Source organism: Podarcis filfolensis, assembly GCF_964270895.1.
Source record: "Podarcis filfolensis genome assembly, chromosome: 7".
Lineage (NCBI taxonomy): Eukaryota > Metazoa > Chordata > Lepidosauria > Squamata > Lacertidae > Podarcis > Podarcis filfolensis.
The window spans coordinates 11,961,472-11,989,121 of record NC_139603.1 but is presented as its reverse complement, the minus strand read 5'-3'; the positions used below and the strand labels follow the sequence as shown (position 1 = coordinate 11,989,121).

Genomic DNA, 27,650 nt, shown 5'->3' with positions numbered 1-27,650 from the left:
CTGAGGAAAGATGGTTACAACATTTTGGGCATTTTCGTTTAGATAACGCTAGAACCTAGAGTCATCCAATCAAGCTGAAGATTTAAGACAAAGGAAGTACTTCTACTCTCAGTTAAATTGTGGAATTTTCCGCCACAGGATTTAGACAAATTCATGGAGAATAAGATTTAGCATGATGGCTCATCTGCAGTATCGCAGGCAATGCGCCCCTTAATTCTTGCTAGGAGTCACAAGTGGGGAAAAAGCTGTTGCCCCAGAGTCCTTCTTATGGGTTTTTCATAGACATTTGCTTGACCATGGTAAGAACAAGATGGGCCTCTGATATGATAGTCAGATCTCTTCTTATGCTCTTAGGGTTATTGTGGGGATAATATGCAGGGATAAATGTATATCATGGGTTCCAACCGAGAAGGGTAGGTCATAACTGTAGTAATAATGTCCTTTAAAACAGTAGATTCTGGAATTAACAAGGTCCACTGTTTTGTCCTGGCCCTGAACATCTAGATCCAAATGTCAAAATCTGAAAAAGGTGAGGGGCAGTCCTTGCTACACTGGCACCATGCACCTCAGTGCCTTCTTAAGTTAAGGTAAAAAGGTAAAGGACCCCTGGACGGCTAAGTCCAGTCAAAGGCTACTATGGGGTTGTGGAGCTCATCTCGCTTCCAGGCCGAGGGAGCCGGCGTTTGTCCACAGACAGCTTTCTGGGTCATGTGGCCAGCATGACCAAACCGCTTCTGGCGCAACGGGACACCGTGACGGAAATCAGAGTGCACGGAAACGCCATTTACCTTCCCGCTGCAGCCATACCTATTTTATCTACTTGCACTGGCGTGCTTTCAAACTGGGAGCTGGGACAAAGCAAATGGAGCTCACTCCACTGCGGGGATTCGAACCACCAACTTTCTGATCGGCAAGCCCAAGAGGCACAGTGGTTTAGACCACAGCGCCACCCACATCCCCTTCTTAAGTAATAACTTAAGAAAAAGACTAACAAATCTCCTAGCAGCTACACATCAGAGAACCAATTCATTCTAAGAAAAACTGGCATTGTCTTCCATTGACATCAAATAATCAGCTCAGAGATTTATGCACGATATAAGGCTGCTACGGGAAAGCTTTCTTTCTGTCTGTCTTCCTGCCGTCTCTCACCTCAGATTTCCGAGCTGCTTCAATCCATATATACAGAAAAATTCATTCATGGTTCACATTTACGAATTCCTGCAACCTTGTGATGAGCTTCTGAGATAATGAGCTAGATGCAACACCACTTGCTGCATATTAAAGTAATTCTAGAGAAACGGAAAAGGGCAGCTGGAGAGGTTGCCTGCATCCTGAATTCAAAACTGAGCTGGGAAGAACAGCGGATGCATTTCAGAGCCTACAAGGCATTTTTTTAATAAGCTATACAGCAACAAAGGTATTTACCCTACAAAAAACAACCAGCGCCATGGACATTGGGTTCAATGAAGGTCAAATTATGAGATTAATGGATAACTGTGCTTGGAAATTTGCCACAGAAGACATAGCTTATCAGTCTCCAAAAATGTTGCTCTGTTGTCTCAGGCGCACCCTTCTTCCACCCACTTGAAAAAGTATTGCTTCCAAGAACTATCCAGTTTCTGAAACATTCAAGAGTCACTCAGAGCCTTCCATGATTTAAATGTGATACCAGGTTTTCTCAAAATAACTCCTGGCTCATAGATTCTTTCCAAAAACCTGCCAGGCTATTCCTTCCCAACCACGGGGAATAATTTCTTTCTGCTCCTCAATCTCTTGCAGGTGACATCGAACCAAATCACACAGTTCTTGTGCTCAGCCCAAACACCAGTAACTGCACAACACACACCTTAAAAGAGAAAATGTCAATTTTCTTCTGTCTCAACCATTCAGCACATTTTACATCTTGCGGAGTTTCGGTATTCTTTTGACATTGCCTTACAAAACCAATGTCCCGTAACTGGTGAAGGGACATGCTTATTTGCTCTGGAATGGGAAGGCGGGAGGGCAATTTTTCCTAGAATCACAACTAAAGCATCCATGACACATGGCCACCCAACTTTGCTCTCCACAGTGGGCACTTCCCGCTCCTTGCTTTTTACTGCTCGCTGACTCTGGAGCACATGTGGCGATGTTGCAGCACATCTAAGTGTTCAGACACGCAACACTAAACTATATTCTGCACTCTCAGGATGAGTTGCAGCAAGCCTCAGGCTCACATGCTGTCCCCTCCTCCTGTGGCACAACTGTGAAGAATTTGCAAACTTTATAACAGCCCACAGCTTGAATTAACCATAGCTTAGGGTTTGAATGGTGCAGGTGCTGGTGGTCAACAAAAGAGGTTTAAAGACTGTCTCAAGGCACATCTAAAAAAATGTAGTCTAAGCACCGACAACTGGGAAACACTGGCCTGCGAGCGCTCCAGTTGGAGAACAGCCTTTACCAAAGGTGTCATGGGCTTTGAAGACACTCAAATTCAACGCAAAGGAGAAATGTGCTAAGAGGAAGGAACGCTTTCCAAACCCTCACCGTGATCAACTCCTGTCTAGAAACCAATATCCCCACTGTGGAAGGACGTGTGGATCCAGAATTGGCCTCCACAGTCACTTACGGACTCATTGCTAAAACTGTGTTTATGGAAGACAATTGTACCCAGCTATGAGGGATCGCCAAAGAAGAAGAAGGTGGTACATATCTAAGGCTTGCAATGTTCTCCTTTTGGCCATGCTGGAGGTGGAGGAGAAAGAGGGGAGCGATAATGTGAGCTGCGACAATTTAGCATTTTGGTTTAACAGACTATTTTTATTTATTTATTTTGTGATAATTTATTAGTTTTGAATTACAACAATCCAATAATAGCTTCATTATCAGAATGCCAAATTATGATACAATTAATAATACCAATCATTAAGACGCCAAATTATACAATTTAGGTTGCCCCCCACGTGCTAGAATTAATGGTTTGATTCTTTTCTGTGTTCCAAAATCTTATAAATTTCAATTGCGCTCCAGTCCAAATACCAATCCCTTATATCGCAACTGCAGTTTTAACGACTTCCATTTGTATTGACATATTGAATGATTTCTACACCTACAGATGTGTTTAACAGACGAATTACCGTATTTTTCGCTCTATAACACGCACTCGACCATAACACGCGCGTAGTTTTTAGAGGAGGAAAATCGGTAGGCATGCCACCCGTAGGCATTCCCTCCATAACACGCACAGACATTTCCCCTTACTTTTTAGGAGGAAAAAAGTGAGTGTTACGGTGCAAAAAATACGGTAATTGCTTTTCTTTTTTGGCAGGGGGGCGCGCTCTGCCCCTTGTCAAACAGCAATGGTGCCCCCACCAAAGAAGAATATGTAACGTACGAAAGATAATCACAAATAGGTTGAATCTTTCTTTTGCTGCTGTCCAATACAGTGGTACCTCGGGTTACATACCCTTCAGGTTACATACGCTTCAGGTTACAGACGTCGCTAACCCAGAAATAGTACCTCGGGTTAAGAACTTTGCTTCAGAATGAGAACAGAAATCATGCTCTGGTGGCGCAGCGGCAGCAGGAGGCCCCATTAGCTAAAGTGGTGCTTCAAGTTAAGAACAGTTTCAGGTTAAGTACGGACCTCCGGAACGAATTAAGTACTTAACCCGAGGTACCACTGTACATTGTTTTGACAGGGATTTTCTTTTAAAAAACAACAACCCTAAAACATTCTCTTGGCAATGAACATTGTCAGTCCATTTAAAACATTCATCAGTCATCAGCCTTTCAGACCATGGCAGGCAGAATACAGAGCTGTGTGTCTACGGCAGGCCTTGCTTAGTCATTCTTTTGAGGAGAGGTGAGGAGGGTTCTTGTATTGTCTCCTTTTTCTGTCCCCGACTGACCTCCCACATCCTATAGAATCTCGTTCCTCATAAAAGCTCTGGCTTAACTCATGAGTCATCTTGAAAAGCACTCGATATGGCGGTTACACATGACAAGGGGGAGCAGTGCGCTGTCTAGACAACTACTCAAAGCTTCGACCCACCCATACCCCAACATTCCTTTAAACCCTGATGCACAACATTCTTCCCATTGTGAAAAGGAAATATAATGCCTTCGGCCAAATGGAGAGGGCCGAGAGAAACCATCGAGATCTCAAAAAGATACTTTATCCCTAGTCGAGCTGTAGCCATGTTTCCTTCTGATGACGTGAGCGGCTCATACGAACTGCTCATCCCCGCCGGGAGTCCCTTCCAATTAAAACTTTGCACCTGTCATCAACTCTCCGCCAAGCCACGCACAAGGGCAGCCTTTTCCGTGGCCAAGACTTTAAGCTAGCAGAGAGCAGGCAGACATCCGGAGAAACATGTGTCATTTCTGTCCTGTTGGCTGGTTCACAGCCTGATGCATATGTGTCGAGACACAAGAGTGTCATCTCTCATTCCGTGTAGAATGGTGAACTGTGGTACCTTGGGTTAAGATCTTAATTTGTTCCGGAGGTCTGTTCTTAACCTGAAACTGTTCTTAACCTGAGGTACCACTTTAGCTAATGGGGCCTCCCGCTGCCACCGTGCGATTTCTGTTCTCGTCCTAAAGCAAAGTTCTTAACCCAAGGTAATATTTCTGGGTTAGCGGAGTCTAACCTGAAGCGTCTGTAACCTGAAGCGTCTGTAATCCGAGGTACCACTGTATCTCTTGTTCCCAGGCCTTGCTCGCAGATCTGTTGCCACAAAGAAATGAATGGCATACCTGCCAACATTTCTCTGATGAAAATAGGGACGTCCCAATCCATAATAAGAATAAAGGTAAAGGATCCCTGGACAGGTACAGCCAGTCAAAGGCGACTATGCGGTTGCGGCGCTCATCTTGCTTTCAGGCCAAGGGAGCCGGTGTTTGTCCACAGACAGCTTTCCTGGTCATGTGGACAGATGACTATACCACTTCTGGTGCAACGGGACACCATGACGGAAACCAGAGCGCATGAAAACGCTGTTTACCTTTCCGCTGCAGCAGTACCTATTTGTCTACTTGCACTGGTGTGCTTTTGAAGTGCTAGGTTGGCAGGAGCTGGGACAGAGCAACTGGAGCTCACCGCTTTGTGGGGATTTGAACCGCCAACCTTCTGATCGGCAAGTCTAAGAGACTCAGTGGTTTAGACCACAGCAGTTCGAATCCCTGCTGCAGCAGGAAGGTAAAAGGCATTTATGTGTAAATAGTACTGTAATTTATTTATGTCCCCATCTCCTAAAATTGTATTCTAAGCATCTGAGAAAAGAGGTGTTACTCAGACCAGCCAATGCACTAAGGCTGGGTATAAACCAGAGCTATGTTTCCCAAGAAAGCTATTTAATAGAGGCTCAACTGAAATAGCCTTATTTCTTTAAAATGGTCTACCTTCAAGTCACAGGAAGACTTACTGCCATTCTTGAAGCATAATATGTGGAGTAATGTGCATGCGTGCGCGCGCGCACACACACAGATGTATGGGTGTGTACTACGCATTGACAGTACATTTAAGCACAAAAGGTTTAATCTTAACTGCATAGAAATGTATGCTTTCAGTAATGCTTTCTTTTGTGAATGTCCAATCCTTAAGTTGTTGTGGTGGTTTAAAATGCGCATGTAGATTATAGCATCATGCTTGTACTACAAGAGGTGTTTCTTGTTTGCAAAGTTGCCTTATGATAACTTTGCTTTAAACATATAGTCATGCAAGGAAATATTTTGGCAAGGAGTCAGATACTCGGGTTGGGCAGGGGGTGGGGGAAGAACCTGGAAAAATCCTGAACTGAGTAGTAAAAGCACAGTGCATATATATGTACCGTATTTTTCGCCCCATAGGGCGCACTGGCCCATAGGGCGCACCTAGTTTTTTTGGGGGGGGAATAAAGAAAAAAATATTATTTCCCCCCCCAGGTGCGGGGCAGGGGAAGCCCGAGCTTCCCCTGACCCCAGCCCCCAGAACAGGCTGCAATCCACAAGCCTAGGGAGCCCGGCGGGAAGACGCGCCGGGCTCCCCCGGCTTGCGGAGAGCTGCCTGAAGCCCGGGGCGCGCTGTTCAGTGCACCCCAGGCTTCAGAATGCACGCAGCTCTCCGCAAGCCTTGGGAGACCGGCTCCCAAGGCTTGTGGATAGCTTCCTGAAGCCTGGAGAGCGAGAGGGGTCAGTGTGCACCGACCCCTCTCCCTCTCCAGGCTTCAGCGAAAGCCTGCATTCGCCCCATAGGACACACACACATTTCCCCTTCATTTTTGGAGGGGAAAAAGTGCGTCCTATAGGGCGAAAAATACGGTATATATGTGTGTGTGTGCACAGATATAGATAGCTAGATAGACAAATAGATAGATAGATAGATGATAGATAGATAGATAGATAGATAGATAGATAGATAGATAGATACAGATAGATAGATGATAGATATAAATATAGTCTCAGGGAAAGACAGAGAGCCCTAAAGGCATATCCGCCACATATCTTCTAAAAATCCTGTTCAAAGCCCCTTTCATGAGAGCAAGATACACACTTCAATCTTTTTGGTTGCCCTCCACCCATCCAAGTTGCAATTCCAGCCAAAACTGGGCAGCTAAGCTCTGCACACATGTGCCCAAAACACTATGCAACACGATTAACGGCTTGCACAAACTCAAGTCAAAAATAATTATCTACAGCATACAGTTCCATATCTGGCTCCCTATTCAGAAAAAAACCCAACCCCAACAGTCCAGCTTTCTTCTTGTAATTACTAGGAATTTTTCAGAAGCTCACCAGATGTTTCTTAGCAAACACTGAATCAACCAAATGTTAACTCTGGTGTTTTATCAAAAATAAAAAATGGATGTTGAAAATGGGTGTAAGAATAAAAGAAAATTATTATAAATCAGTTTAGAGATGGTATTTAACACCAGTCAGATTAAATCAAATAAACAAAGAATATTTGGTGTTATGTTGGAGGGAATGCCAGGAAACAGGGAATTATGTTCACATGTGGTGGGCGTGTAAATATGCACATTTTTTTGGCATAGGATGTTTAAGGAGATAACAGAAATCACTGGGTTAAAGCTGACCGAAAGTCCACATGTAGCATTATTATCAATTTACAATGGGGTGGAAGGTTCGCAGGCTAGGAAGGACTTGCTCACAAATTTATTGACAGCTGCATGAATTATTATAGCCAGGAAGTGGAAGGGGCAAAAAGAATATAAAATAGAAGAATGGAATGAAGAGGTGTGGGATATAGCTGTTAATGATAAATTAACACGTGGCATCAAGGTAAGACAGGGAATATGCAGGAGAAATGATATTGAGGAGATATGGAGGGTGTTTGTAAAATCTGTATTGTTAAAACGGAAAGGGGTCAAACCATCGCAAGAGGTGTTGAAATTCTGGGAGGTTGGATAGTCACAATGGAATGGTCTCGTGGGTGGGGTGAACATTTTTATTCTTATTTATTTATTTATGATTATTACTTTGTCAAAATATAAGAAGAAGAAGAAGAAGAAGAAGAGGGAGGGAGGGAGGGAGGGAGGGAGGGAGGAAGGAAGGAAGGAAGGAAGGAAGGAAGGAAGGAAGGAAGGAAGGAAGGAAGGAAGAGTTTCTTTCTAAAAGTACTGGAATCTAAGCCAGAAATTGAGTTCCAAGAAGCTCTTGGGTTCCTTGGAAGCTTATCACGAGTTCCTCACTGAGAAGGTCAGGAATGGCCTAAGATCCATCTTTTCTCGCAGAGCTACAGAGAAGTGGGTGGGTACCAGGATGCATCCTTCATTAATCTGAGGTGGCAGCAAGACACTCAGGAGGTCTGGCCAAGGCCCCATATGAACAGATTATGAGAATATTCCCCACAGTTCCTCTACATAGCGCTGTGATTTCTTAGTAAAGGTAAAGGTACCCCTGCCCGTACGGGCCAGTCTTGACAGACTCTAGGGATGCGCGCCCATCTCGCTTAAGAGGCCGGGGGCCAGCGCTGTCCGCAGACACTTCCGGGTCACGTGGCCAGCGTGACAAGGAACGCCGTTTACCTTCCCGCTAGTAAGCGGTCCCTATTTATCTACTTGCACCCGAGGGTGCTTTCGAACTGCTAGGTTGGCAGGCGCTGGGACCGAGCGACGGGAGCGCACCCCGCTGCGGGGATTCGAACCGCCGACCTTTCGATCGGCAAGTCCTAGGCACTGAGGCTTTTACCCACAGCGCCACCCGCGTCCCTATGTGATTTCTTAGGAGGCCTCAATATGGAAAGAGCCGCCTGGAAATTTGAAAACCACTGGTTTAAACACTTAAGCAAAACATGGGCATTGTTTAAAACAGGGATCAGCAAACTTTTTCAGCAGGGGGCCAGTCCTCTGTCCCTCAGACCTGCTGGGGGGCCGGACTATATTTTTTGGGGGGAATGAATGAATTCCTATGCCCCACAAATAACCCAGAGATGCATTTTAAATAAAAGGGCACATTCTACTCATGTAAAAACATGCTGATTCCCGGACCGTCTGCAGGCCGGATTGAGAAGGCGATTGGGCCGGATCCGGCCCTTAGTTTGCCTACCCATGGTTTAAAATTTAGCAAGTAGCTATCAACAACCTACAAATTAAACTAACATCTGCTTTAACAACCACAAATATTTGTTTCATTTACAGTCGTACCTCGGAAGTCGAACGGAATCTATTCCGGAAGTCTGTTCGACTTCCAAAACGTTTGTAAACCAAGGCACGGCTTCCGATTGGCTGCAGGAAGCTTCTGCGGCCAATCAGAAGCCGCGGAACCCATGCTGGACATTCAGGTTCCAAAGAACGTTTGCAAACCGGAACACTCACTTCCTGGTTTGCGGCGTTCGGCAGCCAAAACGTTCGACTCGCAAGGCATTCAATTTCTGAGGTACAACTGTATTTATTTCATCAAACTTATATACCACTTGATGGTTATGAAAAAACAACCTCAAAGCAGTTTGAAAAGAGAACAAAACAATAAGCTATTAGTAAAAAAAACATGAAAACAACTCCTTCAATCCTTTGAAACATAAAATCAACAATAAACTAAGAAGAGATTGAAGCATATATCTACACTGCTTTCCACCTTACCTGGGCATAAGCAGGATTTAACTAATTGAGGCTTACTTCTGATTGTACATGATTGCAGCCTGAGGGGTGTCTCAGAAGACCAAAAAATTGCTAGCAAAGGTTTCTGCTAACCCTTAGTACAAGCTGCTGCTTTGCCAACCGTTTCATCTATCAGTTAGAGGATTTCAGAAAAGCAATATAATCTTTACAGCACACACAACAAGCGTAAGGTAAACCAACAATTAAGGACTGCAGAGGACATGATGCCGAAAGTTGGCCAGCTTTAAAACTACTTAGAATCTCAGAGATTAGAAGCAGAATCTTGCTGTTCTATAGGTAGTGGTGATCATGAAAAAACAAGGTTAAGCCAGCGTTCCATGGTCACCGGGCAGAAAGAGCCAAGGAAAATGCAATCTTAAAAGCTTAAACCTTACCTTCTCCATGTTTGGCTTGATACAGCGGACAAAGAAAGGGTTGGAGGTGCTTAGTGTTGCCATTAAGGAATGCAGCGAATCCTAAAAACAAAACAAAAAAAAAAATAGGGGAGGAAGGATCAAATTGTACCTTGTACTTATCTTGGCAAACCACTTGCAAGCAGTCGCCGTAGCAGCACCTAGTGGCAAGGACTGCAAATTACACCAGAAAACAGAGAATCGTAGAATCGGGAGAGTTGCAGGGGACACCAAGGGTCATCTAGTCCAACCCCCTCCAATGCAGGAATCACAGCTAAGGGATCCCAGACAGATGACCACCAAACCTCTGCTTAAAACTTCCAAAGCCCTCAAGAAGGATGCAAGGGCAGCGGCTGTCACCTGTGATCCCCAGCAGCAATAATAATAATAATAATAATAATAATAATAATAATAATAATAATATACTCATACCACAGCCACTCAGGGCAGCTCCCAACAGAATATTAAAAACAGATTAAACATCAAAAACTTCCCTAAATAGGGCTGCCTACCATTCAGAGCCATGCATCTAATAATCAAAATTATAACTTTTTGAAATGTGGTGTCTGATCAGCTAAAAGGAAGGACCAGAGCAGATTGAGTGGGTAAGAGGATTCAGCCCTACCGATCACACACAAAAGGCAACGCTTGGAAGAGCTCGCGGGATGAAGGAGCTCACCTTAAATTGCAGGCTGACAGTGGGCTTCCGATGTTTGGTTCCAGATTTTAAAGTATCTTGGCTGCTGCGGCTGGAAACATGTTCAAAGAGGTCGTAGATGAAATCGAGGCTGAAACAGAAGCAGGAGAGGAGAAACCATGTTTCACAGAATAAAATAAACATGTGAAATGCTACTGCAAAATTGGTTCAATGTTAATTCAGAAGAGCAAAATATGGGGCAAAAATGTGATTTTAACGAGTTTTTCCAGGTTGTGGGAAGATGCCGACAGTGTTTATAACAAAACCTCAGCCGAATAGCCATAAAAGCTTCACATATGCAGCTCTGCTAAGTATTGAACAACTTCCCCTCTGCATGCCTCTACATTATATTGATTAACATCCTTTAAGGAAAAATCTCATGATGCTTCTATGTGTACATAGTTATGTCTGCCTCCTTTATTTCACAAACTAAGCAACAGGCATTGTCTGTTTTCTTTGTTGGGCTCTTTTGACTTTCCCATGAAAGCTGCTGATTTAGTAGAAGAACGAGGATTAAAATATGTATATTAAGGAGATAAGAAAACTACTGGAGTAACCTATTAAAAAACCAACATCAGCACTTAGCAATCAATGTACTTACAATGGATAATAGCTGCAAAAAATCAAATTTACCAACAAAAGATGAATGGCTTCAAAATGCTTGGCAGAACTTAATGATGATAAAAATTATGTACTTCCAAAGATCAACTGGGAAAATGGACAATCCGCACTTACAGATAACTGGAGATCTTTCGTAACACATGTAACAAAATACTGAATATTGTCTGACATCATTAAATTGCAGTTGCATTCTGTGGTGAAGGTAACTGTGTATTTCATTTCATTTTGCTGTTTATTTTATGAATACAATACTGTACAATATTTTTTTTTAATAGGCTAATATTCATTGGTGACTTCACGTTTACAGCTCCCTGCCCACGTACCCCTCACTGCAACCCCCCCCCCATAAGTTAGATTTGCTAATTGCCTCCTTAGGTAGCTACTTAGTAGCAAGTGTTGCACAGAGTAGTATTTATGTGCTATGCATTTTCTTCCGCATACAACTATATGTGTATAAAAGTTTTATAGGTCTATATTCTCATACATACTGATACACACATCTCTCTGAAGATTTCTCTAAATGGCCCCGCGTTTTATAAGCAGGACAAACAATGTCAGTTCCCCCCTCCAAGTACTCTATGGTGTGGTTGTTTTTTTCTACTGAAAATTCTCTCTCTGGTTAAGAGTCGCTGTTGGAATGCAAGACATTCAGATTCTACATTAAGTGAAGCATTCTGAAAAATGTAAAACATGTGAAATTCACATGCGCTTCAATAACAATAATAAAAATCTCAAATTGTTATACGTCCGTAATTTGTTTCGGCTGCGAATGCAGCAAATTACAACCAGAGCTCTCAAAAAATTGTCACTCCATAAATTAAGAAAAATCAATTTGAACCTTTTCCAAATGGAATGAAGACAAAAAAAATTACCGTATTTTTCGCTCTATAACACGCACCCGACCATAACACGCACGTAGTTTTTAGAGGAGGAAAACAAGAAAAAAAATATTCTAAACGAAACAGTGGATGTATGATTTTTGTGGTTCATGCTGTGGCCACAGACATGTGATCTGACAGTGAGTTTGGAGTAGCCCAATGCAAAAATCCTGAGGATCCATGTGGATCCGTGCTTTGTAACCACGTTTTAAGTGGGGAGGGAAGGAAAAGCACTCAAGGGACAAGGAGCACGCGTGGGGTGTGTGGAGAAGGATGCTGCTAATAATGCAGAAGAGGGGTTTAAGGGGAGAAGGAACACGCGTGGGGTGGGTGGAGAAGGATGCTGCTAATGCAGAAGAGGGGTTTAAGGGGAGAAGGAACACGCGTGGGGTGGGTGGAGAAGGATGCTGCTAATAATGAAGAAGAGGGGTATAAGGGGAGAAGGCTCCTCTCCTCTCCCACTTTGCTCCTTTAAAGCAAGCAGGCTCCCTGTTCCTCTCTCCTCCCCACTCAGCGGCTCTTCTCCCGCTTTGCTGTTTCAAAGCGAGCCACAGAGGAGGGAAGGAAGGGGAACCATGGATCCTCTGCTCACGACTGCAGCAGATCCCCCCCGCCACCCGTAGGCATTCCCTCCATAACACGCACAGACATTTCCCCTTACTTTCTAGGAGGAAAAAAGTGAGTGTTATGGTGCAAAAAATACGGTATTTGGCTGGTGTCTCACAGACTTGATGAAAACATTGCAGAATGTGGGCTCACACAATCCCTTTAAAGGAGGATTAAGGTATGCAAAATTCAGGGGAGGCAGAATAAACATGCCTCTTGACCTTCGGCGCAACCAATCAAACGCAAATTGGTGGATTCATAGAGCTTTATCCCCTTTCCACAGTGCAGGGCAAAGAAGAAGAAGAAGAAGAGGAGGAGGAGGAGGAGGAGGAGGAGGAGGAGGAGGAGTTTGGACTTGATATCCTGCCTTTCACTCCTCTTAAGGAGTCTCAAAGCAGCTAACAATCTCCTTTTCCCTTCCTCCCCCACAACAAACACTCTGTGGGGTGAGTGAGGCTGAGGGACTTCAGAGAAGTGTGACTAGTCCAAGGTCATCCAGCAGCTGCATGTGGAGGAGCGGGGAAGTGAACCCGGTTCACCAAATTACGAGTCCACCGCTCTTAACCACTATACCGCACCGGCACCCTACAAAACAAATCAAAGCGCGCACACACACAGCCCAGACTGCATGCGATAGCAGACTCACAACTCGGTACAGCTTCTTAGCAAATGCAAGTACAAGAAAAATGAAGAGTGCAGGAGAGTGTCTGTTTAGAACTGCAAACCAGAGGTATATTATGTCCCCAACCTTCACTGCCCTCAGAGGCCACTGTTTCCAGCATCTTAACAAGGATCAAGACCCCCAGATTGAAAATACTTGAGGTACCTGCTTTCCCGCAAGAGGTTCAGGAGATCGTCCCTGAAAGTGTCCCTGTTTTTCTCCAGGATTCCTCTGACATCATACTGAACCTATTTGAAAAGAGGCAGAACAGGCTCAGCTATTTAAAAAAAAGGAGGAAAAAGAAGCCCCTCTTATTAACAGCTTCTCACAGAGGGACCATTGTAAACAGCAGAGAAGAAGCTGAATGCTTCAGTTAATTTGCAAGTGGCTGCAGGGCAAAACTGAACTGCCTCTGAAACGCTCTTTGGAAGAATTTCAACGCACATTAAGGAAAAAGGAAATTACCTCTCCGGCATAATGTTTCACTCCAAAGTTGTGAACAGCAACCCTCGGTTTCACATAAAAAGGATTGCTCTGTTTACAAAAGGGGAACAAAAAAGAAAGATAAACTTTTAGGTTGAGGAACTGAAATATCGAAGGAGGTCTGAATAAGCTTCCTTATCAGAACTCAATGGAAGACCGGCTTTAGAAAAGGCCTGCTATGTCTGTTTGGGTACTTAAGATTTTCTTACAGACACTGTGTGCAAAACCTCCATCCATTATCTCGCACAAAGAAGATCAGCACAATGCAGGTCCCAAAATTTTAACCAGAAACACTTTTGCAAAGTCAATAGACACTCTGAACAGGAGAAATTCCAACTATGTCTTTGAAGGTCTGCAACACACCACACATCTGTAAAACAAATGAGAAATAAATTACTTACTGCATGTTGGATGTGTAACTTTGCCAACAAGGTGCTGTCTGTAGCTTGGGGGAAATGGCTTTCTTCATTGATAAGTGCTAACAAACCAAGTTTCTGGGTAATTAAGACACAAGACAAAATAATATTAGGCGGCTCACAAATGGTTTATACTTCTGTTTTCTTTTTTGTACAGTTGAATTCTGGTGCTGGAGGAGACTCTTGAGAGTCCCATGGGCTGCAAGATCAAACCTATCCATTCTGAAGGAAATCAGCCCTGAGTGCTCACTGGAAGGACAGATCCTGAAGCTGAGGCTCCAATACTTTGGCCACCTCATGAGAAGAGAAGACTCCCTGGAAAAGACCCTGATGTTGGGAAAGATAGAGGGCACAAGGAGAAGGGGACGACAGAGGATGAGATGGTTGGACAGTGTTCTTGAAGCTACCAACATGAGTCTGACCAAACTGCGGGAGGCAGTGGAAGACAGGAGTGCCTGGCGTGCTCTGGTCCATGGGGTCACAAAGAGTCGGACACGACTAAACGACTAAACAACAACAACAACAACCTCTGGTTGCGAACGGGATCCGTTCCGGACGCCCGTTCGCAACATGAAAAGCCCACAACCTGAAGTGCCGTATCTGCGCAGGTGCGCGGCGCGATTTGGCGCTTGTGCGCATGCATGAGTGGCGAAACCCGGAAGTAACCCTCTCCGGTACTTCCGGGTCGCCGCAGGACGCAACCTGAAAAAACGTATCATGAAGCAAACGTAACATGAAGTGTGACTGTAATTTTTAAAAAACCCTCTTTCAAATGGTGTAACACAGTGGTGCTGGGCTTTTAGCTGCATAAATGGATTTGAATGGAATATTCTTCCAAGTGCCTGAAATGCAGGGTTTCCTTCAAAAACAGCAACCTCATATCTCTTTTTTATAGCATCTAGTGCAGAGGTGACTAACCTGTGGCTAGCATTTGAAATTTTGCATTTTGCAACCCAGTGAAGATGCCCAGGAGCCAGGGTGGCACCTGAAATCTCCATCATCTGGAGGTGCATGTCTGGGAATCCTTGGATCTGTACTGCTTTCACACACTAGCAACACATCCTGTAGAATTCTACCTGTTACATTTTTTCTGCACAATGAAAATGACAAATATGACTTTTGAGCCGCCTGGCCCCCAAATGACAACTAGGCATTCTGTTTTGCCGACCATAACCCTGGTTTAAGCAGCCATTTGTGGCCCTCAATATGTTGCTGAACTACCACTCCCATTAACCCTGGCAATTTGCTTAATAATAATAATAATTTATTATGTATACCCCACCCATCTGGCTGGGTTTCCCCAGCCACTCTGGGTGGCTTCCAACAGAATATGAAAATACAATAGTCTATTAAACATTAAAAGCTTCCCTAAACAGGGCTGCTTTCAGGTGTCTTCTAAAAGTCTGGTAGTTGTTTTTCTCCTTGGTGGGAGGGCATTCCACAGGGTGGGTGCCACTACTGAGAAGGCCCTCTGCCTGGTTCCCAACGTGAAACTTATAAATTTTAAAGGACTGGGGGCTTGGATAGAAGAGGCAAGAACAAGAACATTGAAGTCATCTACAGTTATTGGTAAGAGCTAAAGAACGTAAACAAGGCAAGAATCCTTAAATCGGATTGCAAAAGGTGCCTTACTACTCTTCTGTATGTGACTCCATGCCGTAGCCCAGCTGGGAAGAGGGTGGCAAAGCAGTAAGAGAGAAATGCTTGCTTCTATTCAATGCTGTGGCCATGCGAAGTATGTTGAAGTTCAAAATGAACAGTTATTGTATTACCAAATCAACATTTTGGTGCACAGTTTCATCTTTGTAAACCCCAAACCACGAAAAATGTTTATAGAAAGGAACACAGCTTCCCCCATTATTATAATTACAGATTCCTCAAACTTGCAGACTTCCTTTCACAAAAAAGCAAACCAACTATTGAGGCAGTGAATACCGTATTTTTCCATGTACAAGCCGATATCCACCCCCCTTTTTAAGTCAAAAATTGGAGGTAGTCTTATACACGGGTTTATACAGTAAATCTTGGGTGAATTGGCTGGGGAAGTGATGCGAGGCTGTGCAGTTTCCCCAAAAAGGTGAACAACTTTAAAATATTGATTTCTTAATTTTGGGCTTCCTAAAGTAGGGGTAGTCTTATACATGAGGTCATATTATTTATTCAGTGGTACCTCGGCTTACAGACGCTTCAGCTTACAGACGCTTCAGCTTACAGACTCCGCTAACCCAGAAATAGTACCTCGGGTTAAGAACTTTGCTTCAGGATGAGAACAGAAATCATGCGGCGACAGTGGGAGGCCCCATAGCTAAAGTGGTACCTCAGGTTAAGAAGAGTTTCAGGTTAAGAACGGACCTCTGGAATGAATTAAGTTCTTAATCCGAGGTACCACTGTACATGGAAAAATACGGTAGCTAAATTTGTATAAACTCAATTCAAGATACTGCACATCACACATTATTAAAAAACGTTTACCTTTTCAATAAGATCCAAGCACTCCCCATTATCTGTCCAACTGATGTCTTCCCATGGGAGTCCTTCTCTAAGAAAGACCATAGAGGCACATTTTATTACAATTCTCAGACACAAAGATTTTTGGTCCACGTATTAGGAAAGGTGAATGGGAATCAGCTTGTTTTAAAATAATAGTGAAATGAACTGCATGATGGTCTGCAATACCTCTATGGAGCTGAGCATCAAAATAAAAATAAAAATGTAAAGGGCAGTAGGGGTAGAGAAAAGCCTTTTGCAGTTCTTACCTGCTGTATTCCAACTGCTCTAATGAAAAAATGTGCTTGTTGAAATACTGTTGAAGCTTTTCGTTTGCATAGTTAATATTGAACTGCTCAAAACGATTAACCTGGAAAGGAACAAAAGATGTTCAGGTAATAAAAACAACACATACAGGCATAACTTTATTTCTATGCCACTTTTCTACAGTTAAAATCATGCTCAAGAACATGGCTTAGAACATGGAAAAAATACGTACTGTATTTTTCACCCTATAGGGCGCACTGGCCCATAGGGCGTGGCGCACCTCGTTTTTTTTGCGGGGGGGAAACGAATAAAAAAAAATTATTCCCCCCCCCCCCAGCCACGGGGCTGGGGCGGGGGAAGCCCGGAGAGCTTCCTGAAGCCTGGAGAGCGAGAGGGGTCGGTGCGCACCAATGCCTCTCGCTCTCCAGGCTTCAGTGAAAACCTGCATTCGCCCCATAGGATGCACACACCTTTCCCCTTCATTTTTGGAGGGTGAAAAGTGTGTCCTATAGGGCGAAAAATATGGTAACTACAATATAATGGAAGTCACCGTAAACAATAAATAAAACATTCTAAACTACACAACCAAACCGAACAATTTCCACATGAATCACAACAAGATCTAGAAGGAAGATACAAAAAAAACAACAGCAACAACCCCCTGTAACAAAACAAAAAAAGCCCCAAACAACACCCAGCCCCAACAACCCCCTCAGCAACAGGCAATTCTAGTTAAGTTATGGAGGAATGAGCCAAACGGTGAACACAAAAAAAGGATAAGCCAAGTGGAAAGCTTTGGAACATACCTCAAAATTTTCAAATCCAAAGATGTCCAAAATTCCAATGGACTTGAAGTCGTCTTTGCCTTTTATTCTGCCATTGATTTTTTTAATAACCCAGGCAAAGCATTGGGAATAAAGTGCCATAGCTGCTGAATCTCTGTTCTCTATTGCCTGGAAAGAGGTAAGGCAGAGCAGGTCAACTGTCACACACAAACAGATTTTTGACACAACGTCCTTTACACAATATTACTCAAAGCACAGGGCAAACAGAAATAACAAGCGTACTCTGATTTTTACACACAGAGATACTCGTGCTCCACTGCTTTCCTCTAAAACCGTGGTTCCCAACGTGGGGCACATGCCCCACAGGGGGGCATTTTGATGTTTAAGGGGGGCAATTTGAGAATGAGTTATTAACAGTGAATGGCCTTTTAGGCTTCCTCCACATGAATAGGAGTTCACTTTTTGAATAATAAGAATTATATGTCACCCGGGGGGTGGGAGCGGGTCAGGATTTTAGAGATGCTTAGATGGGGCATGGCCCAAAAAAAGGTTGAGAGCCACTGCTCTAAACAGTCACATCAGCCCTCCCAATGCTGCAATTTGTGTTTGTGTCCTATCTTCATTTTGTAGCCATGGGACTTTGACATATCTTCTTCTCTCTAGCTCCACATCAAGATGAAGGGGTGTATTCAACATGGCTGTTCCGCTCACGCCACTCACTTCCACTTTCGCAATGGAACTTTCCCCTCCTCTCCCCTTTTTCAGCTGATGTGCACCCTCAAACTCTGCTGTAGGGGTGCTTGCAGAGAGGAGAGGAAGTCCAACCGCACGAGTGGAACTCTGATCGCTGAGCATGGATACGACCCTCAGATACAGATATACGTAGCTGCAACGTTCTACCACTCCTTCATGGATTACTGCCTTGTCTTGGCGAAGGGGCTTGAATAACTCAGAGAAGCTATGAGCCTCGCAGTGCAGGGCCACCCAAGATGGACAGGTCATAGTGGAGAGTTTTGACTAAACATGATCCACCTGGAGCAGGAACCGGCAAGCCACTCCAGTACCCCTGCCAAGAAAACTCCATGGACAAAAACTCCACGGACAAACGTTCTACCAATAATCAAAAAGTGAAAATGCAAAGCAAAGGAAGTGGCCTGTTATTAAAGGGTCAAACGGGAAGCCATCTAAAGGAGCCTCCTCTCATTAACATTGTCCTGTATAAGACAAAACCAGCATTTCCCCAAGAGGACATGTGCATCTCCACTGTTTCCATCTCTAGTTCATCTCAAAGCCTGAACAGAGATTCAGCTCAGGCTTTGACATTCTAGCCGTTGAGACTGTACCTCAAGGTTTCTTTTGGTCTGTTTTACTCAAACTGGAGTATACCACCCGTCAATTTGACAAGTAACATCGAGGAGACAGCAGTGGTGCTCTTTTTAGAGTTTCATGAGCAGGTCCTACATCAGGCATAGGCAAACTTGGCCCTCCAGATGTTTTGGGACTACAACTCCCATCATCCCTAGCTAACAGGACCAGTGGTCAGGGTTGATGGGAATTGTAGTCTCAAAACATCTGGAGGGCCGAGTTTGCCTATGCCTGTCCTACATCCTTAACACACTCTTCTCTGTCCTTCGGTCATGTCGATATATCAATACAGTGGTATCTCAGGTTAAGTACTGTTCTTAACCTGAAGCACGACTTTAGCTAATGGGGCCTCCCACTGCCGCCGTGCCACGATTTCTGTTCTCATCCTGAAGCAAAGTTCTTAACCTGAGGTACTATTTCTGGGTTAGCTGAGTCTGTAACCTGAAGCGTATGTAACCCGAGGTACCACTGTATATTGTCCCAAACAAGTTTGAAGTCCCTATCGTAATATTGGTTTCATAGTTTTTGACCTGGCAATATACCGTGAATCATGGTGCTCGTGTGTGTGCTATGCAAAAATCACAATGTGGGGGAAACTATGAAGCCAGTCAATGCCTCTACATCCTTATTTCAGACTTATGGTATATTGCGATATTTAAGTGGTAATATCTTCTTCTCTGGCGATCACTTGTAGCCGAGTAAGATTGTCTTCCATGAACACGGTCTTAACAGTGAGTCCATAAGTGACTGTGGAGGCCAATTCTGGATCCACACATCCTGCCACAGTGGGGACGTAGGTTTCTAGGCAGGAGTTGATCACAGGGAATGTTTGCCAAATGTGCCTTCCTCTTAGCATGTTTCTCCCTTTCGTCCTGCGTTCAAGTGTCTTCAAAGTCCATGGGACTTTTGGTAAAGGCTGTTCTCCAACTAGAGCACTCACAGGCCAGTATTTCGCAGTTGTCAGTGTTTACACTACATTTTTTTAGATTTGCCTTGAGAGAGTCTTTAAACCTATTTTGTGGACCACTATGCTTTCCATTATGCTTTCCATTTTTAAGTTCAGACTAGAGTAGTTGCTTTGGAAGATGATAAAAAGGCATCCGCACAACATGACCTGTCCAACAAAGTTGATGTTGAAGAATCACGATATATCACGATGCTGAAATCCAGGTATCATCCAGTCGTACTGTTAGCCTCCACACAGTTCCATCCTTATTTCAGACACTGTGATATATCGCGGTGTTTGGCTGGTTATATAGCACAATGTTGAAAACCAGATCTCACAAAGCCCTAAGTATGACTAGACAGCCAAAGCCAGATATTCTAAAAACAGGAGACACATTCAAAATACCCCAGAGTAACTTCACTGTACCTGTTGTACACTGAGAGGTGTCAGAATTTCTTCTCCCCTGAGTATCATTGACCTCTGTGTCAATGCTTCTGTCAGCTGCGTTGAGTCCAGCCCAAGTAACTCTGCCGATCTACCCAGAGCTAGCAACAGACAGAGATGATGAATGAAAGTTTTAAAACTAATAGAATTATGCACGGACAAGCACAGCAACATCTCATGGGTTGGCAAGGAAAACCTAAGGCTCCCTGTAGGGCAAAGACAAAGCGATGGCCTAATAAGCAGTTCATAATTCACAGATGTCTATTTCCCTTCAACTGACTGCACATATTAACTCACATCGTTTTTCCTTTCTAGGGAGAACGATCCAAATTTATTTTCAGAGCCGATCAATACCAATTATGAAAATTTGGATTGGGGCCTTGACAAGGAGGTGATTTGCTGGCTTTAAATTGATTTTTTTAAAAAAAAAGTTGCCTGAGGCAGTTCGATTTTTGAACCGAAAAGGCAGGGTATAAATATTCCTAATAAATAACGCTTATACCAAAGAAGCAGCCATCTTTTTTTCACCTGTTTTGAAGGACACCTGTGCTCCACCCGCGGTAATAAATTCAATGTTGCCTAGGTGCAAAACACCAGCAAGCAGCCTGAGAACATCTCGCACCTCTTCTGTGGTAAACTGCATCACTTCCATTGCAGTCTGGGGGAGGGAAAAGATGAGACCTTGAGATGGTTAACACAACACATTTCCCCACCTCTCCCTGTTGAATTCAGCGAAGGCCCTACATCATAGCTGTCAACTTACAGATTTGAAAATAAGGGACCAGCAGCCTCGAAAATAAGGGATCAGCAGCCAAAATAAGGCATTTTCCGAACACAGGTATGTTCAACTTCTGAGCCCCTCTGAGCCAAAGGCAGAAAGCCCAGCCAGCAGCCAAATGAAGCCCCAAGTGGTGGTTCCAACAGCGCAGCAACCCACCAAAGGGGATACAGCAAGGAAAACCACCGTCACCTCTCCGCTGGGAAGCGCTGAGCAAAGGCGAGTCCCCAGGCAACACAGCCGATTTGATCGGTACAAGGCATGCAAGCTCCACCCCCCAGTCATTCTTAGACTCCTTATTGGGTGAGCAACGCAGCCAAGCAACACAGTTGGAGCCTCCCTCCTCCCTGGCTGGCAGGGAGGGAGGGAGAGGAGCTGCTTCCTTTGAAACCCGGGAAATTTAAGGGACATCATCAATAAGGGACAGCAGCGGGACACGGCGCTGGGATAAGGGACTTTCCCACCAAATAAGGGACGGCTGACAGCTATGCCCTACATGAGTGGAACAACTTTCATTCAGGCAATGGAATTTCCCCTGCTGCTCCTCCCGAAATCTGTTCTGGTTATGCCAATCCCCAGAGCAGTTGTATGGTGAGGATCACAGGGGGAGGAGAGGGAGAAGAAGTTCAGTAGTACGAGTGAAAGTCAGTCTATTCATGGTATTACTTCACTGGATACCACCCATAGCCAGGAGCTATTATTGCAATGGCAATTGTTGAGGCTTAGTCTCAGGAGAGTGAAAATGGTGGACACCCTGGTTCCTCCACTTCATATAACCCATGCACAGAGGCATAAAAAAAGGTTAAGTACAGTCAAACGCAACTATGGGGTTGCGGCGCTCATCTCGCTTTCCAAGCTGAGGGAGCTGGTGTTTGTTCACAGACAGCTTTCCAGGCCAGCAAAACTAAAACGCTTCTGGCGCAACGGGACACCATGACGGAAAACAGAGTGCACAGAAATGCTGTTTACCTTCCTGCCGCAACGCTACCTATTTCGAACTGCTAGGTTGGCATGAGCTGGGACAGAGCAATGGAAGCTCACCGCTTTGCGGGGATTCGAACCGTCGACCTTCTGACTGGCAAGCCCAAGAAGCTACATTGGCTCCCAGTACATTTCTGAGCACAATTCAAAGTGGTGGTGCTGACCTTTAAAGCACTAAACAGCCTCGGTCCAGTATATTTGAAGGAGTGTCTCCACCCCCATCGTTCTGCCCGGACACTGAGGTCCAGCATCGAGGGCCTTCTGGCGGTTCCCTCACTGCGAGAAGCCAAGTTACAGGGAACCAGGCAGAGGGCCTTCTCGGTAGTGGCGCCCGCCCTGTGGAATGCCCTCCCACCAGATGTCAAAGAGAACAACAACTACCAGACTTTTAGAAGACATCTGAAGGCAGCCCTGTTTAGGGAAGCTTTTAATGTCTGATGTATTACAGTATTTTAATAATTTTTTTGGAAGCCGCCCAGAGTGGCTGGGGAAGCCCAGCCAGATGGGTGGGGTATAAATAAATAAATAAATAAATAAATAAATAAATAATAATTATCATCATCAGTGGTTTAGACCACAGCGCCACTAAACAGTGGGTATGACTCTAACAACCTGTAGCTTTGTCCCAGATGTTGCCACTGAAATAGGGTTGGGAAGATTTAGATCATTGTTTCCCAAACATGGGTCTCCACCTGTTTTGGGGCTACAACTCCCATCATCCCAAGCTAGCAAGACCAGTGGTCAGGAATGATAGGAACTGTAGTCCAAAAACAGATGGATTCCCAAATTTGGGAAACAGTGATTTTTAAAACCTTCTATCCTCTGGAGTGGTGCAGTTCAGGGAGGTTGTGCTGTGCTTTTCTGATGATGGTACACAGTATACACAAGGCCTCAAAACTGCCACAAGGGCTGTGAGGTTCCATTACAGAACCTTGTCATTGTTAGCAGACAATCTTAACTTTAAAGTGACTGCCATGTCAAAAGAATTTGTGACGTTACTGGTCGATCCGTAAAGAAGGGGCATGTCGAACTCACAATGACTTCTTTGAAGGATTCCTTGTCATTGATTGTCTTGTCCGCTACACATCCAGACTGGTTCAGGTAGTGATAGTTCTCTGGTACAGATAGGTAAAATGCATCTGGAAACAGGAAAAACAGTTAATTCATACTGTTGCATTTAAATTAAGGAAAAGTTGCTTAAAGCACACAAGAGAAGAAACACCAAATAATACAGTGGACCCTCTGGATAAGAATGTAATTCATTCCGGGGGTCCGTACGCAGCCCGAAAATTCTGTAAGCAGAGGCACCACTTCTGTGCACACGCGCGGCGAAACCTGGAAGAATACACTTCTGGGTTTGCCGCATTTGCAGCCCGAAAGTTACATTACCTGAAGGTAACGTAACCCGAGGGTCCACTGTACTGTCTATCTCCATTATGTGCAATGTTTCTCCATGACAGGTTAACACAGGCTACCTCAACCTCGGCCCTCCAGATGTTTTTGATCCCTAGCTAGCAGGACCGGTGGTCAGGGATGATGGGAATTGTAATCTCAAAACATCTGGAGGGCCGAGGTTGAGGAAGTCTGGGTTAACATAAAGAGGTAATTTTAGGTAGCAACAGCAGCTACCCAAAAGTGATGCTTGCGTACATGAGAAATGCATATCAAATGCATTCCTCGAGAATAAAATTTCACAATGCTCTGTGCGAAATTCTCCGGCTTAGTCTTGGGAAATTTCCAGTGGCAGAGTGTATCACAAAACAACCCCTCTGTGTGCCATTCCTGCGCTGATTTGACACACGGGTAGACTGCTGTGTGTGTGTGCACTTCGAGAATAGAGACTGGAGGCAGATGCAGATACAAATACAGAAGGAGAATGCAAAAGGTGATACCATGTCTGGGATGAAGGGGATTGCAGAATGTTTGTCGCAACTGCAATGCTGTGAACTGCCCTGAGATCTTTTGATGAAGGGTGATTTATAAATTTAATAAATAAAATAAATAATGCATATCAGGATGGTGGCTAAGCCAAAGTTTCTTTCTTTCTTTCTTTGGAAAATTTATTTTTTTTGGTTTTTCAAATTAAAATTTTACAGAGATACAGTGGTACCTTGGTTGTTGAGCGTAAACCATTCCGGAAGACCATTCGACTTCCGAAACAGTCGACAACCAAGGCGCAATGGGCGGCCGGCAAATTCCATTGAGAAAATGAAGAAACATGCCTCGGAAGTTGTTCTATTTCTGAGGCGTCTTCAAAAACGGAAGCATTCACTTCCGGGTTTTTGGTGTTCGGGTTGCAAATCGTTCAGCTTCCGAGATGCTCAAAAACCTGAGGTTCCACTGTATATTAATATAAATCATAAAAACAAGATTCCAAGGAATCTCCTAGACTTCCACCCCCCCTTTGTAGGTCCTAATATTAATCATTTCCTCCCGCATAGTTTATGATACTCCAAATCCTTTGCCTCTTCCATTATGTCCAGAATTTAACCTTAAACTACAAGTGATTTTCCTTCCAATCCTACTAATGATTTTAACTGTTTACAATGGTCTTTAAGGTAAGTTATAAATTTCCCCCATTCCTTATGTTCCTGATTTCTGATTCTTCCGGTCAATTTAGCCATTTCAGCATAGTCCATTAACTTCATCTGCTATTCTTCTCTGGTAGGAACTTTTTCAAAGTTAGTACCTTTTCAATGTGGTACTAAGTTTACCAATACAAACCCAACGGGTCTTACTCAGATTAGACAATTAGGTTCAGACTATACAACCTAGTTCTTAGAGCAGATTGTGCCCAATTCGCTGGTGCAAGTAAGTAAGTATAGACTTGGGGAGGAAGTGGGATTTGGAGAGACTTTTGGTATGATGGGATCACGATTAGCACCTATCTTTGTTAGGCAATCATTCTCTCTATATATAACATAACGCAACATAGCACTCTTTACTTACCGTATTTTTCGCTCTACAGGATGCACTTTTTCCCCTCCAAAAATTAAGGGGAGATGTGTGTGCGTCCTATGGAGCGAATGCAGTCTCCTTGGCTTCAGCGATAGCAACGTGAAGCCTCCGAAGCGCAGAGGGAGCGCTCCCTCTGTGCTCCAGAGGCTTCACGTTGCTTTCGCTGAAGCCTGGAGAGCGAGAGGGGTCGGTGCGCACAAGGTGCGCACAAGGAGAGGCCAGTCTCCTTGGCTTCAGGGATAGCCGCCTGAAGCCTTTGGAGCGCAGCGCGAGTTCCCGCTGCGCTCCGCAGGCTTCAAGTTCCTTTTGCTGAAGCCGGGAGAGCAAGACTCTCCTGGCTTCAGCAGAGAGGGAGAGCTGCGCTGCGCCCTTTCAGCCAAGCGGGAGGAGAAATGGAAGGGGCTCCGTTTCTCCTGCCACTTCGCTGAAGGGGCGCTGAACAGAGAGGGGGAGAATTATTTTTTCTTGTTCTCCCCCTCTAAAACAAGGTGCGTCCTATGGTCGGGTGTATCCTATAGAGCAAAAAATACGGTATTTTCCTAGGTCATACATTAAAAAAAATACTAGGATCATAAAATTTTAGGAGTTTTAGGAAAAATCTCTGTCCAAGGGGCACTGTAAACCATTATTCAAGCAGAAGACTGCCTCTCACCTTTCTTTTCTCCCTCAATCCCCGCCAGCAGGGCATAGAATATGTGATAATTTCTCTCTCCTGGATTTTGCCTTACTACTCGATTCTACAAGAGAAAACATATTTAGAGATCTGCTCGGCAGGTAGGTGAGATTCTCAGCGCAATCCTTTACATTGAAAGAAATCAAAATGCTGACTTACCTTCTCTAATAAATCTTCAGCAGGCAGCAGGTAGAAAAGTCAAGGAACAGAATGTTTCATTTGACCGTCTGAGGAGGTTGGGGTGAACTAAAGGCAATATATTAATTTCCTAGCAGACTTGCACGAGCAACGTTTGTGTCCATCATTTTTATTTTATTTTAACGTAAACGTAAGACTGTCATTGGGTGAGTATTTTAATTGGCATCTGTTTATTTGCCACAAAATTCAGTGGCCTAGTTCACACAACATGGTAAAGCATAGTTAATGGTTTACCCTGTCCATGGAAATCACTCTAGAGCAAGCAATTCCTGGCTTAGTGTTACATCTCACCCAGAGAACTAAGGTTTGTTTCACTCACACAAACCATGGTCAGTAACAGACTTTAGAAACAAAATTCTTTCACTGCGGAATTTCAGGATGATCTAGGATAAAAAATACATAGGTTTGGTACTAAGCGTATGAACTGGTTTTTATAGATTTTTGCATTCTAACTTAAGAACTTGGAATGTGTTATTGAAAGAAGGGCAACATCTTCTTTGCTTGTTGTATAAAAATGCAGAGTTGTCATACTGTAAATATTAGGGCAATCACAGAGTACGAAGGATACAATCTACAATTTTTCCTCCCTGAATGTTGCCTTTCTGACAGAAATTCAACTGAATGAATTTCCCAAAGCGACTTGAGTTGTTGTTGTAAACAGTCTTTGCGTTGCCAAAAGCTTCCATAATTGGGCTGTGGAAAAAATAAAGATAGATAACAAATGCACTAGCTGTTTGAGGAAGAATAAACATTGTTTACTAGAACTTTCGATTTTAAAGAAGTATATCCAGTGTAAAGTACTGCCAGCTAACTCCTTAATCTTTAATTTTTGTCTCCTAGACAATGCACTTTCGTTCCACAGATAGGGGATTGCATATCTGAATGTTCCCACCAAGGGAAAAAAATCCCTCCACACAGAAAACAAAGAGGCTGACTAGAACCTTTTTTCTTTGACATCTAATCTGCTTGCTTTGTTTAATGTGTGAGCAGATTTATATATGGGGGAGCATTTAATCAAGCTATCTCAGAGCTGCAAATGGAATATTCCAGAAACAGCTTAAGCCCGTGCAGCTAGACTTAAGGGTAAAACCATGGGCAAAACCAAAAAAACTAAGTGTGCCGAGATACCCTGTATTAATCTGAGGCAATCTCCAATCTGTGCTTCTGTAACTCTTGATAATTCTATACCATCAGGTTTTATTTCCACATCCTCAGTATATTTTCCATTGTTCAATCCTTGCTCCCTAGTGCAGATCAACTGGTGAGTGTTCAGTTGCCCATTCTGTTGTCCTTAACTGCCTTTCCTTAGTCTTCTCTTAATCGTTACATTTTAAAAATTATTATTATTAATAATATTAATATTTTGACAAAGTAATAAATAAGAATAAAAATGTGCATCCCACCCACAAGACCATTCCACTGCAACTATCCAACCTCCCAAATTTTCAACACCTCTTGCGACGGTTTGACCCCTTTCTGTTTTAACACTACAAATTCAACAAACACCCTCCATATCTCCCCAAAATTATTTCTTCTGCGTATTCCCCGCCTTACCTTAGTGGCACATGTTAATTTATCATCAGTAGCTATATCCCACACCTCTTTATACTATTCTTCCATTTTCTATTCTGCTTGCCCCTTCCACTTCCTGGCTATAATAATTTGTGCAGCTGTCAATAAATTTGTGAGCAAGTAGTCTTCTCTTTTCGCCTTCCTTCTCTCCACTTTTGTCCATCTGTCCTTCCCCCATCCCTCTTTTCAAATGTACCCCAAGCTCTTTTCAAATATGTCCTCAAGTTCACCAGCTCCTGGCCTGGCCTGCTACCAAAAGTCTACCATCATTACATTACATTCCCAATTCCTGTCATTCGTTGATCCACCCCATCCTAAATTTCCACATCCAGTAAGGACACCATATA

The 27,650-nt window shown here is 43.8% G+C and overlaps 1 protein-coding gene across 1 annotated transcript in view; it reads right to left on the bottom strand.

Moving 5' to 3' along the window:
* Positions 1–27,650, bottom strand: part of MYO10 (myosin X) — a 193,148-nt gene that overhangs the window by 56,956 nt on the left and 108,542 nt on the right. The window contains exons 6-19 of the mRNA XM_083624569.1: positions 26,300–26,424; positions 25,693–25,706; positions 25,513–25,597; positions 22,938–23,041; positions 20,672–20,801; positions 20,126–20,244; positions 17,410–17,556; positions 16,606–16,706; positions 16,322–16,388; positions 13,835–13,927; positions 13,416–13,484; positions 13,116–13,198; positions 10,167–10,275; positions 9,470–9,550 (exon numbers count right to left, since the gene is read on the bottom strand). Coding sequence (XP_083480695.1) covers positions 9,470–9,550; positions 10,167–10,275; positions 13,116–13,198; positions 13,416–13,484; positions 13,835–13,927; positions 16,322–16,388; positions 16,606–16,706; positions 17,410–17,556; positions 20,126–20,244; positions 20,672–20,801; positions 22,938–23,041; positions 25,513–25,597; positions 25,693–25,706; positions 26,300–26,424 — 1,327 coding nt within the window. The remainder of the gene's footprint in view (positions 1–9,469; positions 9,551–10,166; positions 10,276–13,115; positions 13,199–13,415; positions 13,485–13,834; positions 13,928–16,321; positions 16,389–16,605; positions 16,707–17,409; positions 17,557–20,125; positions 20,245–20,671; positions 20,802–22,937; positions 23,042–25,512; positions 25,598–25,692; positions 25,707–26,299; positions 26,425–27,650) is intronic.